We start from the raw sequence: 18,453 nt of genomic DNA on the forward strand, positions 1-18,453 counted from the left end.
TGGCCTTGCCGCTAGGGTCGAGGCAACCTTCGGATGAAGGGACCAACTGACGATGAGCTATGATATCAGATCAACCCAAAAACCCTATCCTAAGCGTTTGCATAATGCACCCCCATGTTATATGTGCGTAAGCTGCCCCGAGTCCAGAAAGACCAACAAGGGGGCAGCCTGTGCCTGCTGCACAGCCTCCCGCTTCTGTGCAAATGTTCTCTATCAACCCTGCTTCCCCGCTGTTGTCTGCGTGCAAAGGATAAAGCGCTCACCGGGGCGGGGCAAAAGTAGCCTGACAGTTGCTCCTATGGGAAACACTACAATGATTAATAAAGGACAACACAAGAATAAACTCTGTTTCACGTAGTCACAACCGCAAACCTACTTTTGCTCCACCCTGTACTGAACTCCCAACATACTTTCAGTAATGTTTGCTGCTGTGCCATCCAGTTAATTTGGATTTTTTTTTTAAATCCGTGACCCTTGTTGCAAAACATCTCGTTGCTCTGGTGATGGGTGCTCCCCTCGCCCCGAGGCCCTTTTTAAGCCAACACTGCTACTCTGGGCTCCAGGTTCCCCAGGTCTCTTGACAGCCTGGCTTGAATTTAAAGATCAAACTGCTTTTCCCTGTAACTATCTAGTTCTATAGCACAGCTGGCCCTTTACAACGCACGGGCTCTAAGTGGCACTGCGAATTCTGAGGCAGGCAGCGGGGGTTTGGAGCGGCCTTCCCTGACTAAGCCAGTGCGTTTGCCATCTCTGTTCTGACAGCCCGGTTTAACCTCACGTGCACTGTCACCTGACGGTGGGTCTGCGAGGGTCTCAGTCACCTGACGGTGGGCCTGCGAGGGTCTCAGGGCGCCACTGCAGAGAAAATTCCCTCTTCTGCTTTTTGCAAATGGAGAGACTTCTCTGTGCTCAACGCCATATATGTGCTTTTTGTGTTGCAAAACAAGACCTCCTTTTGTTGCCAGAGATTTGTGTTGCCATAGAGAAAGAGGAATGTTGATCTGAAGAGCCTTCCAGAGCCAAAAAAAAAAAAGGCTTTTCCCGTAATTAATATGGCCACGAATTTGTGTCCACAAATTTCCCATGGGTTGATAACAGGGCACACTTTGGGTCACCTTAAGTTTTTTGTTGCCAGATTTTCACAGTATGCATTTGTGTGTTATGTGCGTTTGTGTGCAACATAAATATTCTGTAGTCTTCAGATGAATGCAGAGTGTGAGCTAATGTCATAATGGAAGAAGGGAAAGGAAGTCTTTAAGCATGAACGTGGTACTATTAAAGGGAGACTCTCATCTAGTTCTGGTTGGCAGTTACATTTTCTGGGGAAAATTTTCTGATGTAAGAGCTCTAGAGCTTCTTATAACTCTTTCAAAGATTTTTTTTCCACAGTAGTATTTAAAATAACAGTCAACCTGTATTTAAAAGTTGCCTAACACGAGATACAGGTGACCCTCCGGAGACGCCCCTGCAGAAGCACAGGTGAACAGACGGGTTTGGGACAGGCTGCATCTCGCCTTCTGAGCTAGAGAAGTATACAGTTTCCCGACAGAAGTATACAGTTTCCGTATGCTAGAGATCTGAGGGTATTTCAAAGCAGCTTTCTGCCTGATCAGTGGTTTGTGATTTGGTCCTGGCTTTGAAAATTAGCATGTGCTTCAAACCTGTCTCACTTGTATCCATTTTTGTCATTAAAAATAGCAACACTAAAAGGAAAAGGTTAAATATTTAGGCTTCCATGGAAATAGCGTGATGCTCCATTGGGTTTTCGCATTTTTATTGTCCTCTTAAGACTCATCAAGATAATACAATACAAGCATGAGGTAATACTCATCCAAAATTTCCAGCATGGGGTCTCTAATCTGTCACCACAGATTTACGAATGTGGGAAACCACATTCATAAACTCATAGTTCATGTGAGCCTTTCTGAATGTCACGAGTGTATATTGTTCTGTATTTATTGCAAAAACTGCTAAGAAGTCATGAGTAATAGAAATGCCTGAGTAGAAAAAGTAGAAACGATCATAGGCCAGAAATCCTGGTGGCTAAAGAGTGGTCCTTTCTCAAGAATTTTAAACATGGGAAGGGAAAAACATGGTCAGAAACACAGATGAATATTGAGTCCACATTGCTCTGCGGTCTTTAAAATACCTTCCCAAATCAATCCAGGCTGGACGAACTTGGTGAGCGACTCTTAGCTTGTTGCTGCCTCTCCTCACCATGGGGGGGCAGTAGAGTGCAGACACACAACAGATCTCTTTTTCCGGGGATGGAAAAGCACAAGATAGGCGGTAAGATGATTTGCTTGTGTCCACACAGAAGGTAAACAGCTGCCCAAAGGGGAAAATTAAGATGCTGATTGTAACCAGCTGAGGCCATCTATTCCATCAGAGTAATCCTTCATGCAATACACAGTGAGAGTCAAAATTATCGTGGTTTCTTCTTTTCACTTATTTGTGAAATGAAGAAACCATCTTGGGGATTTGGTTTACAGATCTGCAGGATGAAGTTGAGTTACTACTGTTACTGTTTCCACATGACTGCAACACTTGAGAATTGCCCAATAAATGTCAATTGTCACAGCTGTCTCACAACTGCCTATGTAAGACTGATGATGGCACCTATACGTGACACAGGAAACGTGCGTGTGGACATGCCACTTCCTTTACGGACTCCTTGAGGGAGACAGGCAAGATCTTAATCCTCATCTTGTCCGACTCCCTGATTTTCAAGGTCAGAAAGCTGAGGTGTGTGCCCAAGGTTACACAGTCAAGGCCAACTCCAGAAACACATACATGCATCTATGCACGCTATGTATTCCTCGGTTGACCAGATCCTCTTAAAATAAATGAATTTGAATACTGTCACGGTCATCTCTCCGCAAAGCTGGTTCCCAGCCACGCAGGTGCACACGGACATGATGCCCGTCAAAAAGGCAGCCTTAGAGAAACCCTGAAGCTCAGTGTCGCAGTAGATACACAGCTTCTGTGCCAAGGAAGCTGTGATGAGCCCTGGCCCGAGGATGCGGACAGTGCAGGGCGCTGGTGATTCGGGGGAAAACAAAAGTGAGGGAGGGTGCTTTCAGAGGATGGGAAGGAGAAGACACAGTGGGGAAGGTGGGTGGAAGCAGAGGCGTTACTGGCCGGCAATCCGGGAGCACGAGGTCTGGAGGCGCAGAGGCGTTCCCCCTGTGGAACTGGGGGGCCGCACCCCTCTGGCGACAACCCCATCTTCATGACTGCCAAAGGGAGGATTCGTTCCCACGATGCATGAGACGAGATGAATTGAATTAAACTGGCAAAACTGTCGTGACAATAACAAAAAGATGCTTACTCGGATGTTAGAAGCAGGCTGTTTTGTTAATGAACAATCTGATTTTTAAAGTTGCAGTCACACTTTAGCTTGAGGAAGCAATAAAATGGCTTTTACCAAGCCCTGGGTGCCACACGTAAAAGTCAAATTTTTTCTCATCTTTCAAGTATCAGAATGATTTAAATATTTGGAAATAGGGACGCCATTTTCAGAGCACAATGAAATATATTTTACAGAACGTTTTCTCTTCAGGCAAGAACAAGTACTATTTATTATTTATAACGTTGTTATGCACTGGAAATGGTGCCACAACTATTTTCATGAGAGAACAGTACCTACCTTGACATGTGATTGCAAATATGGTAGTGTACATTTTTTTAAGTTACATTTTTATATACAGTGTGTTTTGTTTGAGTGACTCATGAAAGCATTTTCAATAGGATGTGGCTTGAATGTATAATCTTTGGGCAGAAATTTTACTCCTGGGATTGTGTTTTCAGGGATGGTTCAAAAGAAGAAGAATAGTTCTTTGTATGAAATGTTCATAGCACTGTCATTTATGATAACAAAAATAGTCTAGAATAATCTTAACTTCAAAACAAAAAAAAGAAGAAAATGGTTAATAGAACTAAAATATATACATACACATATATGCGGGAGTGTTATTCTGCAGTGATTTAAAATGAGAAAGAAGACTGGAAAATTATTACAAAATGTTCATTGCAATTTATATATACATCTTATTTCTGCATTAAAAGTTATATATATATGATTAGACAAGAAGTTGGAGAAATGTAAGACTATATAGACTTGTAAATGACTTACATTTGCTTTTCGTACATTTAAATTGATCTAATTATGTTAAATTAATTGACCTTAAAATAGCTGGAAAACAGCTCAGTCTTCACCATGTTTAAAACAGTAGTGTACTGTATCATTTTAGTAGCAAATACATTGTTAGCAATTTTATATTGACTTGTAGGAGTATTGTACTCTAAAGTCATACGTGTGTCCAATCATTTTCATCCATTCTTTGGCCTTAAGTTTATATATTCCATGCACAGGCTGTTGACTGAAATTTCTAAAAACACTATTAACAGGAACTTCAATGACTACAATCAAAGCTTAAAATTTAGTAAAGCAAGTACCTCCTCTTCTTCGGCTGGATAGACAGCTTCGACGGAAAGAGAGGAGATGCAGAATGCAGGAAGGGGCAGAATAAGACTCACACTGAACGGAACCCCCGAGTTGCCCATCGTGGGCCAGCGGGGTTGACCTGGACAATTTGCAGGGAAAATGACCCGGCCTGTCAGGAGTCCGCTCATTGCCCTGAGATCCAGGAAGTGGCCTTGGCCCTGACGCCTAAGCACCTGGATCTACCTAGTAACTGATGCCGTAGTCATCCGTCACTTCTAGAATCGCGGGACAAGCTCTGACTTATCTCATTTCACCATGTAGCCATCATTTCTAGGAGAATGCTTTTGAAACATGTTGTGAAAATTGTAATAAGTTTTCCCTTAAGGGGTAATATTTAGGTAATTGGTATAAAGGACACTGGGTTTACATATTCAACAAATGTGTTAAGTCTCATTCACTGCAATGTTTGTGTGGATATATGGGATGCTGAGGCTGGTCATTTCCAATATTATAAGTATCTATTACAGATACTGGTCTTGATGCTTAGTTTAAAAAGCAAGGAAACTCTTTTGGGAGTTCAGTGCACGGGGAATTCCCACCAATATTTCTCTTCTAAGGTAAAATGTTACGTGTTCCCTGGATATTGTTTGTTGCGTTCTATTTCGAGTTCTCTGTTTTCTCTTTTTTAACCATGCATGTGTGTCATCCACACGGAGAACAGAGACTGTTGACTCAAATGTAGCATGGGGTGTCCGCCTATCGGTATGTGCATCTGTGCCGTGTGTGGAAATGTCCTCTGTGAAGGGACAGTACATGAGAATGAATGTGGACACTTTGCTGTCGGACTGAATGTGGTGCGTTCTCTGCTTGTCCGAGAAAATGCTGAGGAGTAAGCGTGTATGAAGGTGTCCAGGCTTCCCGTTCGAGTGGTCTGCTATCTCTGTTCTTGCCATTTTCCTGGCCTTTGAAAAAATCAATGGGACTAAACCCCGACTTTCCCTTAAAACTTGAGCAGACTAGCTTGTGGATATGTTCAGAACATTGGAACCTTGGTTGTCTTCAGTTGATTTGAAGGCCCCTTCAAAATATTTTTCATCATTAACCTGGCAGAAGCCCTTTGCTGTTTTTTTCGTCCTTCCTCTTGGTTTTTTACAACAGGAAATATTAAATGTCAAGCAAAGTACCATGCCATTATCCAAAGAATCTTGTAAGTAGTACCAGTTTAAACATTGACTACATTGAAAATCCTTTCATTTCAGCCGCAGCGTCCTGTGTTTGCTCACGAGAACATTCAAGGTGGGGGGGAACCGTAAGTATTCTTCTTCTCTTCCAAACTCAAGACTAACCTTGACCCACACGATGGACAACTGATGGACCGAGAGAGGGTGGCACAACTCTGCGAGTGACAGAGACCAAAGTAACTAACATGAGACCTCCCAGATTAAGAGGGGTTGCAATAGTCTCCACCTCTCCTAACGGAGAGAAGACACTAGTTGAAAACAGAAACCAGTGATCTGCAGAGACTGATTTATGCGCTAGAGAAGCCTTCTGATGCTACAGAGATTCCTACAACTTGGGAACCCATCTCCCTCTGTCCATTCACCGTGTAGATTCTAGTAACTATCGCTTTAAAGACACTGAAAATGCCTTAACATTGTTCTTGCACATGTTTAGAGAGCAGGAGAATGTAACAATAGGCCTAAAGCGATAAGTTAGTGGCAATTCCAAAGTTACACTCTGGGAAGGGTCTCTGGGAACGGCAGTATTAAAAATGTGCTGGCATTCGGTGGCATGCCTCCTCACACTTCCAAGTCCCCTCTCCTTGCTGACACTTAAGTCAAATCATCCTGAAGGTGTCAGACACTGTCCTTCAGACACGTATGTTGTGTGTCTTTTTCTGTTCCATTGTTGCCCATGAGAGATGCTCGGAGGGGGTGCGGATCTACCTCCTTCCCATTGGAGCCCACCACTCTGTGAGTCAGGAGCTAGGCCCCTGGAAGGAGGTAGGTCAGGCACACCTGAGCGCACACAGGGAGCCTACTGCTCGCCCACTGCCCAGGCTCCGCCCACCCGGAGCCCAGCGAGTCCAGCAGGTGTGGGCCTGGTGCCTTCATCACCGTGCATCCTCCTCGCTTCTCGCACACCTGAAACTTAGCTAAAAGCAAGCTCTTCAGAAAGCATCCCTCACCTGAGACTGGCTGTCTCCGAGTACAGCCAGAAGGCCTTGTTAAGAAAAAGACCATGAAAAGGACAGGTTGGAAATAAGAACCATTCAAAATTTCACTGAACTGGAAACATTTCAAATATGACCTGTAATTCTAACATTTTTGTTTGTTTTCCTATTTATGCAAATGACGATAGGATCGCATCATAGAAAAATAAATTCCGGGGCTGGTTAGGTTTATTGCATCACCCACAGATTACAGTAGCAGCTCTTAAGGATCTTGTGAATTAACAGATGTGTAGTATGTTGCACTGTTTTACGAACTATGGAGTTAAGACTTCCAGTCCTGGCCATTTGCATCAGATTGGTCAGATTGCATTTGCAATGTTGGTCATGTTTATAGAACCTCTGAGCTCAGAGGCCGGGAGAAGGCACAGTTTTGAAGTCCCGCTTTGGACACTGTAAAACACTCTTTATTCCACTTCTGTTTGATGACAACCCCAATTCATGAGGTGTCGGCTGAATGTCTTTCATTCAGGAAATAGGTTTTGATTGAAAATAGGGACAATGTGTCACGTTGCTGCAGTTCAGAATTGTGGTGAAACACCCGATTAGAAGGTTGCAAGTTAGGGAAAGCATGAAGGGTGGTGGGGCATTCCCTATCGACAAGACCACTCTCTTGCGGAGGCGCCCGGGCCCCACCGCCACCCTCCCTCCCGCCCGCACTTCTTTCCAACCAGCAGGTGACAGTGCAGTTCCCTGCATCTCCTGCCCTGCCATGCTGATTCTGAAAGCCAGACGAGGGTTTCTGAAGGGTTGGTTTATGTTTCCCTGACTTCCCCCCCTCTCTTGTGGTCTAAGTGAACCAAGATGGTAAGTAAATTTTGACAAGCACCCTGGCTTTCATCACGCCAAAGCGAAGTAGGAGTTCGTGCCAATTTTGGCTTTATTGGCTCTTGGGACCTTGAGATTCTCCAAGCAGCTGGGGTCTGTGGCCTTAAATAGGCCTGCCTCTCTGAGTGCTTGGAGCCGTGCCTGGGTGACAGCTGAACCCTGAGATGCTCGGTCAGAGAATCGGTGTGTCCCCAGGCGAGAGATGCTGAGACGTATACCCACTGAACTAGCAGCCCAGGAACGGATCTGTCTCTCGAGGGTGAAATTATAGAAAGAACTATGTTGAAATCAACTTCCCCCATGGATATACGAAATGTACCATCCCTTCACCTGAATGGCCTCCATGTCCAATCCCTAAGCAAACCACAAAATAGTTTGATTACTCCTACAAGGGCTGGCCCCTCCAAACTAAGTAATGTGGGTGTTCCGCCCCTCCTGGGCCTTTTCCGCTGCTGTTCAGGGCTTCTGGCTGCTTTTCTCTGCCCTTCCCCATAGTCAGAATTGCCTCTCAACAGATGGGCGCAGAAGCTCAATCTCAAAGAGTGCAGGTGGCCGTCAAGTTTTACTAGGAGGCCAAAATATTAACAGGGGAAGACGTCTCCAGCGTTGGAATTCTGGGGTTTGGTCCCAGGCCAGGGAAGACGTGTTTTCTAGGAGAAGATGCTGGACACCTCGTCTCACCGACCCTTTCCCAGACGCGCCCAGCCCTGCCCCCCACCCAGGCCTGCTTTACCGAGGTCCTGGGCAAGGACAGGGAGGGGTGCCCAAGGGGCTGTGTCCCCGACTTACGACGTTTGAGTCCAAGTGATAGAATAGTGTTGTTCTACCAAAATATGGCTTTCCAAATAAATAAATAAATTAGAACTACTGTTCTAAGTCCTGAGGAGTACTCAGTATTACCAAATTTTTTAAGTTGGCTTTAAAAAAAAAAATCCAAAATGCCCTGACAGGTGGTTCTTATTCTCTCACACTGGTAGAATTACGTAACTGTTATGAAAACAGCAGACAAACTCACTGATTTTTCTGGAACCCCCTCCCAATACTGATAATATTTTAGAAACACTTCGAGGTTCTCGTCTTCACTGCAGACCTAACGCCCCCTGACCTCTCAGCCGCTGGACTCCGTGTCTTCACTTTCCCAAAGGCCAGTCCATGTACTAAACACGCACTAAACACAAGGTGTTTTATGACCAAAAATTCAGTGTCTGAATTTGTTACTAATCAATGTCACCAAAATCTATGCTGCCAAAGAGTTCAGACAGAAAAAGGAAAGTGGTAGCATTCTAGCAGGATTTTTATGTAAAATCACCTCAAGGGGGGGTTTCACATCCAGCACAACTTCTCTAGGGCCCTTTAAAGGGGAACGTTCATGCCCATGATCTATCTACTCTTTGAAATCATGTCAGTGATAACAGAGCACAGAATACCTCCAACTTCATTTCCTGGGTGAATACTACCAAATTCTCAAATTCGAAATCCTCAGAAAACATAGACTCAGACTAGGAAACGAAACTGCTTTAAAGAATTCTTCCTGGTGGAAAAAAAGATAATATTCTGTTTTACAGTCATCTTCACATAGTGATCTAGAAGGCATGTGTCTGAGACATCTTGTATATACATCTCAATTTAGAATAATTTGAAAATTCAGCTTGCAAACTGCGACAATTTCCTTCCAATCGTAGAGAGCTAAAACTGCAATTCCTTGTCTGTACGTAGCTGAATAATGCATCTGGCACCTCTTCATATCCTTTGTTAGTACTCAATGTCTGGTGCTCCACATCTGTGACTCGGCGATTGAAATGTGGGTCTGACTGATAGTCGTAAAAATGTTTTATCCAACTCAGAGATGTTACGATCTGCCCTGAATATTCCTCATCGCAAGTGTTGAAAAGCCAGTAGAGTGATTTAACTCCCACGAGAGTCTAAATATTTCTATTTACATGCTTATCAAAGACATAGGTTACCTAATTATAATACGTTAATCACAGACCTGTGAAAAGTAACATTAACAGTGTGCATCTCCTATAGTTTTGCGAAGGTGCAAGGATTTCTTTCTGAAGCACGTCCGTTTGTCCTGCCGCAGGTTCCAGGCTCTGTACAACTACACTCCGAGGAACGAGGATGAGCTGGAGCTCAGAGAAAGCGACGTCATCGACGTGATGGAAAAATGTGACGATGGATGGTTTGTGGGTACGTGTGCGTCTCCTTCTGGACACAGTTGGCCACTGGAAATGTGTTTGTGTTTGCTCCCTTGCACGGCCTGACAAGAGAGTCGAGCTCTCTCTGATTTCGTAACTCCTTTGCCCTTTCAGACTTTCCTATGCACTGCGTAATCCCAAGGCCACTGCGCTTTTAATGCAGTTTAGTATTGACCGCTTCGGGTAGATGTGATTTTCTGCTAGCTTTCTTTGCCATTCACCCGGGAGAAGAAAATTTCCTTAAATGGCACCAACCAGGAAAGGCCGAGATCTCAGAACACCAACAAAAATGCTCCCTAGATAAAAAATACTAACAGTCTGTCCTGCGGAGAATATTCGTTGTCGGCAGCCAGAGAGGATCCGTTTGAGAGAACGGGGTCCCGCAAACAGCGCACCCACTCAGTAGGGCTGCGGCAGGCGCCCTGCGAGCCCAGGGATTCGCCCTGCTGGAATTCGTGGAGGACGTGGACAGGCGTTCCCTTCCGCCCACTGGGAGACTAGGAGTTGTCCAAGGGGACACTTGGAGACCAGAGTCCCACGCAGCAGGGCACAGGGGAAAGAGCACGGGAGTCTGGGGGGGACGACAGATGAGGGAGTGAGGACTCTCAGCAGCCAGGCAGTCAGTGAGGACACAGCAGGAGGACCACAGCCACGTTGCAGCCACAAGCCTCTGCCTGTGCTAACTCACCACTCGGCATGGAAGCCGAAGGGCTCACCACCCAGGGACAGAGCCCAAGTGAGACGTGGCGCTGCGACAACGCTGTTCACGCCAGTCGGAGCTGGAAGTCCCGAGGATGAACTCAGTGCACCAACGGCTACAAAGCATTTGGAGAGAATTACGTTCTTTGAAAGGAAAGGCGATCACGTCGATGGCCACTGGTGCTCGTGGTTTCACTCGAACCGGAAATCATGCCGATGACAGAGCTCCCGTCCACGAACGGTGGTTTATCTTTTTTTCCTTTAGTGACTTTGTAAGTTGCGTGAATTTTCTATGCTGCATTAAGAACTCGGGCAGTGCTATTTGTAAGTGAACCATGGGGCGTTCGGCACCATCTCCTGTGAGACAATAACACTGGATTGTGAGCGTGTCCCCCGATGCCTCCAGGTGACACCTGGTTGAGATGTGAGAACATTGTCCTTAAAAATCCACCCCCCCAGTAGGATGGGCTCCCCTCAGGCTGAGAGGCTGAGCTCTTGGGCTCAGCCTGGCGTGGCGGAGGCAGAGCGTTTGACCCTAAAATGCCACAAAAGCCACCGGCAGTACAGACAGAACCGCTGACTCAGGCTTCCCCATGTCTCAGTGTGTTTTCTTCCCCACACCTTGCAGGGTTTGCTCCTTCTGTGAAGCCTTGGACAGGAAGATTTTCCAAGCCCGTGTATATGGACTGACATTTTCATTTATTGCTTCTGTTTGCAGGAACCTCAAGAAGAACCAAATTCTTCGGTACCTTCCCCGGGAACTATGTCAAGAGGCTGTGAACCACCCTCCCTCCTACCGAAGCCACGGTTCAGCACCACATCCGCGTAACCCACCCTCCAAGGCCCCCGCGGGCCTCCCGCTGTCATGCCTTACGGTTTCCAGTAGAAGTCACCCACCGTCACCATCCCCACCTGCCACCCGACCACCAGCAAAGTAACTGCCAGCGCCGAGCCGTGGGGGAGACTGGCAGGCTGGTTCCGCGTGAAAGTGCATTCCTCCACTTCCTGCTCTGGACTGAGAAGTCTGGGTGATGGGGTCCGAAAGGAGATCCTGACACTTGAAAGGGGTTAACGATCTGAGGCAGAAGAGGAGAGTGTCTTGAGGAGGCTCCCTGGCCCACTTCGGAGAACGTTTCTCCCATCAGGTGGCCCGCAGAGGGTTTATTACCAAACACCACGGTGTGCATTTTCACACTCTTAGCTTGGCAGTGTATTTCCCTTTTCACGAGTTTGCCTAGTGTCCTCGTTTACACGACATGACAACTGTACTTCAGCTATCGTTTGCCTGCACTTCTATGTTGTAATATGCACAGTGATCACAAAGTCTAAAGCAAGGGTAGGAAAGGTCATTCGGATGAGTGAGGTTTTTGCTGACTGAATGTGAGTTTTCAATAGCAGTCTTTCCCTGCGATTCTTTTGTACTTTTTAGAAGTGCAAACAGTAAGTGAATAAGAGCTTTTGGTAATAATCATGAGACTATAAGAAGTTTAGCTAGACTACAAAAAAAAATATTGTGTTGTAAAGTTGCATTGCTATTTTATATTAAAATGTAATAATCAGCATCATGAACAATGAGCTCTTAGTGTTTTATTTATCGGATAAAATTGAAATAAAAGCAGTGTTAGTGAGAGGTGCAAAAAGTTATTCTAACATAGACACTTGAAAGTATCTGTAAGCAATATTCATAGTTGAGAGTTCACTGTGTGCGCGCACACGCGTTTGCGATTGTATGAGCACAGACAATCCCTGTGATGTGTCGTACAGTTTATGGAAACGTAAAAGAACCCCACACTTTATTTTATAGAAATAGAGTACTTTAGAAGCATCACGAGTATTAAGGCTGGTTTTAGCAAGGGTTATGATCAATACAATTATTTTTACTATGATAATTATTTTTCTTCTGTGGAACTCAGAATCCTGGCTACATTGGAGGACAGGAATATGCTGAGCCGGATTTTCCTGGTGTGTGTACAATATTTCCTGGGGATTCGTTAGGCACTTTCAAGAGGCAGTGTTAAATCCTTCAGGTTACATTTTCTGCCCTGAAGCAGAAACCGACACAATGATGCGGGGTCCTGAAGGGTTTGACGCGGTTCACAGTGCCTGGGTCACACACACCCTGAGAACCAGCTTTGTATTTCTTATGACTTTGCATAAGAACTCTTCATATTTGGATCTTGAGCACCTTATAGATAAAACTTTTTATGATATTTCTTCTGTGGACAGTGATGGATCTTTTCACAATGTGCGTAGACTCTACAGTTTTGTACATATGTTTGTGCTTTTTTTTTGTACAGACTATTTAGTTGTTGAGAAAACAAGGGAATTTCCTAATTTGCTCTTCATCCTTCCCTTCAACCGAGCTAAAGACTGTCTTTTACCAATCCCACAGATCATAAGCACGCCTTGATATTGTGATTCTGTAAGACAGCGTTTATGCAAAAGTTCATGAACTTCAAAGATCTTAGCAGCCAAACTGAAATGGACGTTAATATCCAGTACAGAGGAATTTCAGTAGGAAAAAGGTAAAGAACATCTTTGAGTAGCCTACCTTGAATACTGTCAAGTTCACAACCAGCTTTCTATTTTAAAGGCCTTTGGTTTGAAATTAGGTCAGCTGCATGCAGCTTTGCTGATAAATGAGTAATTATCTTCCATGCCATTTATGGGAAAAGACTTCAATATCTGTTGCCTGTCATATTTAAGAAAAATTACTGTTTCTACTCTCTGTATCTGATTTTAAAAAGAAAAATATTCATACCTGGCTTTCAGGTAATTGACTTTGAATTCTTACAAGCAAAGGTCATTGTGTTTTTCTTGAATAGACATCTAATAAATTTTGCTTGGAAGTATACTTCAGTCTTTCTTCTTGACGTGTATCCCTAAACAAAGTGTGTGGTTTATCCCAATTTGTTAGATACACTAAGAAAATGCATTTGCCCTGTGTTCTCTAGACATACCAATGGAGGGGGAAAAAATGTATCTGCATCAGCTCAGAGAGGAAATATTTGCTAAACCTGCCACCAAAACTCACTTGCTAAATATACTCTGGCTAAAAACTGCTCTTCAGCTAAAACAACACATTAAAATATCTCTGTCTCATAAATAGCATTTCCCCCTCAAGAAGAAGTTAATAATAAGAAGGTGGAAGCACTTTCCCAATTCAACTACCTTCAAATTTAAAGTCCCTGCCCTACAAAGTCGTCTCACCACCGGAATGTCAGACTCACGTGACACCCGCGAGCTTTCAATAAACTTCCAATGACGGGCGGCCATTGGGCCTCGTTTCTCTCTCACACACACAGAGTGTGCGGCCCGCCAGCTCCCTCGGACCCTTCCTACCGCATCGGGGTCCCCAGGGGCCCTGTGCGTTTCACCCCTCTTCCATGCCTGTTGCACGCGCATTCAGAAACACGAGTTCCTCGGTGGGCAGTTCAGTTCTCGACGATGTCTTGTCGCGTTGCTTAGCTTTAATGCTCTCCCTCATCCTCCCTATCCCACTGGAGAATTCCCACTACATATTAGCTCTCCGCCTTCACTAGTGTACACAGATACTAGTGGTTCCTTTTCGTGAAGACTGTGACTCCTACTCTCGTGCTCCTTTCCTCATCACGGCTGGGCGATGGACCATGTTTTGGCATGTGTAATGTGCTCCCATGCTTTTGGCCCAAACTTTCAGGGGGACAAATCTTCTGTTTTAACTTTTTAATTCAATTTTTTATTTGCTTATATTTAGATACTTGGTTTTTGTATTATAAAGGAATTTTAGCATTTATTTTTGAACATATTATGGGATGAGACATTTTATGTAACAAAGAATTATAAAACACAGGAGCAGATGCAAGGTATTTCAGGCGCTACCCACTTATAATGTGCATCCTTAGTTTTCCCTCAAAAATCTGAGCAAAAAGTGCACGTTGTACATGGCCGAATACGTAACTACGTAAATCCGAATGGGATAAACCGTGAGGGGCATGTTTGTGCCCTCAGGGACGGCTTCCCATTTCTCTCTCCACTGACTCTGTTGTGAGATGCTCCGCACTCTGCAAATGAAAACCTGGGTCTTTGAAAACACGTGCATCAACATCTAGATTTCCTCGTCCCACCTGAGATGGAATCACTTGCGCTTCTCCGTGCGATCCGCCGAGGCGCTGCCGCAGCGTGGCCCCAGCCCTGAGCTCAGGAAGCCTACGCCAGTGTGGCAGTGTCCCCTCGCTCTCAGGGCCACTGGGCACTGCTGTGGGGCCGGGACAGCCGCTGCCACCGTGACCCTCCCGCCCTGTTCCCCATCGGCCATGCCTGGGTGCTGGATAGAATGCAGAATTACTCGTTTTTTTGCTTCAGAATTGATGCTTAGTAACCTATTTTACTTAGCTTCATGCCGATGCATGCTCTTCATGACACACCAAAAATAACTTAATGCACCTCATCTCTGTCACTGAAAACCACCTGGGGAGGAGCGTGGGGTCCACTGTTGGGAACACAATACAACAAGGCTGATAAATCACTGTCACTATTCATCAGCTTCTGCCTCTCACACCTGTGCACCAACTGGCCGTGCGGGTCAGAGAAGTGTCACCGGGAAGGGACCCTCTGGTATTTTATGTGACAAGCTTTAACCCTTCCCTAGCTGTGTCCTCACTGAAAGCAGGCATGTCCATTTCCTGATGTCTGGACAGCAGAGAGACCCCGTCTGAGCACCAGTTGCATTCACTGCTTGATCCCGCTCTGCCCAGGTGGTCAGTTTGTGAGGCCTGATAACTTCTTCCTATTGTTTTCTGGATTTCCGCCACAAACAGAGATGTTCTTTAGCCATTTGGTCACATAGACTATGCACTCTGTCAGCTCCCAGGAGCCCCTTTATTTAAAGATGGAGTCATCCCCCTTTCCAGGTGGAAGGCCTCCAGCGGTTCTTTGTGTGTCAGTTATGATGCCAGTTGTTCGCTCGTCGTGGGTGGCGGGGTCCGAGCACAGGCAGGCTGGCATTACTCATGAGCAGCCTGCGGCAGGAATTGGCCGGCCACGGCCTGTGGACCGACTGCAGCCTGCTACCTGTTTGCTTGCGGCCTGCGAGCTCAGAACAGCTTATACAGAAGAACACCAGCATCCGCTGGATGACAGGGGACACAAACTTTGAATCCCAATTAAGTGAAATGTTGTTTCCCTCGGAAAAAAAAAACCCACCCTTCTTTTCACTGATAGATCTACCTATATCAGAAAAACTTGACCCTCGTGTTATTAATATTTTGAGAGTCATCAACAAATTGGTGAAATCTGCTTTTTGTTATGGAAGTAGGTACATGATATCCTCAAGTTCGCCCCACAAAACTGAAAATACTATCTAATACAGATGTACTATCTGTGCCTTCAGGCAAAAAGCCTGTGAACCCCTGGTCTGTGCTCCGGGTCAGCAACTGGCCTGGGAACTCACTGGAGGGGAAGGAATACTGAACTGCTGCTATACCCCAGACTGTTATTTTACATGCATTCCTTGTCTCTCTCCGCACAAAATATGGAGAAGGAACTCTGCTTTGAGAGGGGAGGAAGCTGAGTCTTGAGGTTATCACAAAATAGGTGGTGGGCGCTGGGTTCAGAATCCGGCGTGTCTCCCTCCCACGCCTGCACGCTTTCCTCCAAACCTCGGTGCCGAGCACACGCTGATGAAGCCGCGCTCCCGGTTAAGCGCTCACTTCCACCTGCCTCCTTCCTCCCCACCGACTCCGTTCTCGCCGACTCCGCCATCGTGAGCAGCCACGCACCCACAGCAGCACCTTGCTGTGCACGGGAGGACAAGGGGTGTCTGTCTGCCCCACCCAGTAAAACAGCGTCTCCCCAGGGAAAGCTAACTTTGGTTTTTGAAAGTATACAGTGACCCATGAGGATAACATTTTAGCGATTGACCTGTTTTAACTAAGCTCGCCGGTGAGCTGTGATTCACGAGGGCTCTAGAGGCCGTTGGCGGTGAGTCAGCTCCGCAGCTGGTGGTGGCTTTGGAAAGGGCTTGGTAACGTGGGGTCCCTTGGAGGCAGGCAAGCCCAGAGTGCTCTAGGAACACAGTGTGCTCGCTGGACAGCGTCTCAACCTACAAAGCCCCAGGACATAGATACTAGCCATTCCGTGCTGGGTGACTCACTGAGTGACCAGGAGCCTTAGCTCACCGCTAAATTCAGCCCCTCCGCAGCTCAGGAAAGTGCCATCTGAGCTCATGCACATACCTATATCTTGACCCAAAAACCTTTCAGTGCAAGACAGACCTCTGCCTAGTAAATCTTCACCTGTTCCTTTGGGGTTTCTTGTTTCATCCATTTCCCGAAAATACGACGGGTGACTCAGGAGTCCCAACGTTTTCCAAAAATAAGTGCCATTTCAAACAAACCATTTAAATAAATTACCATGAACGACACCAAGGGGTGAGTGTCAGATCTTGCGCTGCTATCACAGAAAGCTGGAGGATGACTTTTTAAAGTATTTTTTTAAGTACACAAGCAACAGACCGTAGGAAAAATTAGAAAATACAGAATCACTAAGAGTCCCATTTTTTAGAGTAAGGATTACACTTCGGCACCTCTCCTTCCAGAGTATTTTCCTGTGTGTGCACAGAAGTGAGTGTGCAGCTCACACACAGGCAAAAGTGGGCTCACACCGAACAGATATTTTATGACCTGCACTTAATATTTATAACCTGTAGACAGAGCATCTGATATCTTGCTCCCCGGCCTATGTCATCAGTTTGGCTCAAATAAACTCTTATAAAAATTCTCAAATAAATAAATAGTGACCAAATCATGTTTTCAAGTCAAGCTGACCTTCTCAAGGTTTATAGAAACAGTAAGGAAAAGTCAAAGTCAACCACAAGACTCGTGGAAATGCAATTAATTCAAAACCAAGAGACAAAAATTACAGAACTACCACTAACAGTGTTGCACTCTGAGAAACTGGTAGAGGAAAGGAAAGAAAGACAGAGAGGAGAGAAAATCATATTTATTATCGCTGCAGCATAAGCTATCACATGCATTAGGCATCTTTCCAGCTAAGGAGTGGCCGACAGAAGGAGATGTTAAAGTGAGAACTGTGTGAACCGCAGAGCCGTTGGATGCAACATCCAAGCCATCCTGGGGGTTGGCAACACGTACAAGTATGGAATCCACACGGACGGAACAGGATAACTGCTGGGTAGTCCAGCTCATGCCCTTTGCCCCTCTCCCCTGCACGCACGCACGCACACACCCACAGAGCCACCCCAACAGAAGATAATAGTGATATAAGAAGAATTCAATACTGTAAGAAGAAAATACAGTAGCCAAGGTCTGGAAAGAGCCCATGCATCCATCAGTAGGTGAGTGGATAAAAAAGCTGTGGTTCATTTACCCAATGGACTACTACACGGCTGTGAAGAAAGAGGGGACACCCTTTGCGACAGCATGGACAGACGTGTAGAACATTATGCTAAGCGAAATAAGCCAGTCAGAGAAGGACAAACACCATATGATCTCACTCATAGTGGAATCTAATGGACGAAATACAACCAGAAGCATGGACCCATGCAACAGGCTGACAGATCTCAGAGGGGAGAGAAGGAGGGAGACTGGAAGAGATTAGCCAAATAACATATATGCAAATATATGCATATATGCAAAACCCATGGGCACAGATAACAATGTGGAGAAAGCTGGAGTTGGGGGGGCTCAGTGGAGGGAGGAAGAGGGATGGAAAATGGGAGACATCTGTAATAGTGTCAACAATAAAAAATTTTTTTAATCCTAGGTTCCAGGGAATAAAACTTTAGCAAGACCTTCTTGCTCATTGTTAATTATGTCCAAACTTGCGTAGACACCCACCACCAACCCCCCAGGCTCTGGGGCAGGAGTCCCTGTCTCCGACCTGAACTGTCTCCATTGTCTCACATGTCTGCACGTTAATCAGAGCCAGATGCGCACCCCCAGTGAGTTTGGAAGGCTCAGTAATAACATACTTTATAGAGCCTTAGGTCATCGGACAACACTTCGTGAACCCTTTAGAACATAAAGTAGGTATTGAAGCGCCATCTTTTT

The 18,453-nt window shown here is 45.5% G+C and overlaps 1 protein-coding gene across 11 annotated transcripts in view; it reads left to right on the plus strand.

The window, feature by feature from the left end:
* SORBS2 (sorbin and SH3 domain containing 2) overlaps positions 1-13,256 on the plus strand; it is a 186,670-nt gene extending 173,414 nt beyond the window's left edge. For all 11 annotated transcript variants that reach the window (XM_045821519.1, XM_045821514.1, XM_045821512.1 and 8 more), the window contains 3 exons: positions 5,707-5,756; positions 9,589-9,695; positions 11,121-13,256. In XM_045821519.1, the coding sequence (XP_045677475.1) occupies positions 5,707-5,756; positions 9,589-9,695; positions 11,121-11,182 (219 nt within the window). In that variant the 3' untranslated portion in view covers positions 11,183-13,256. The remainder of the gene's footprint in view (positions 1-5,706; positions 5,757-9,588; positions 9,696-11,120) is intronic.
* The last annotated feature ends 5,197 nt before the right edge of the window (positions 13,257-18,453 follow it).

The sequence above is a fragment of the Phyllostomus hastatus genome, unplaced genomic scaffold (assembly GCF_019186645.2).
Source record: "Phyllostomus hastatus isolate PE091 unplaced genomic scaffold, TTU_PhHast_1.1 phas_scaffold_46, whole genome shotgun sequence".
Taxonomy (NCBI): domain Eukaryota; kingdom Metazoa; phylum Chordata; class Mammalia; order Chiroptera; family Phyllostomidae; genus Phyllostomus; species Phyllostomus hastatus.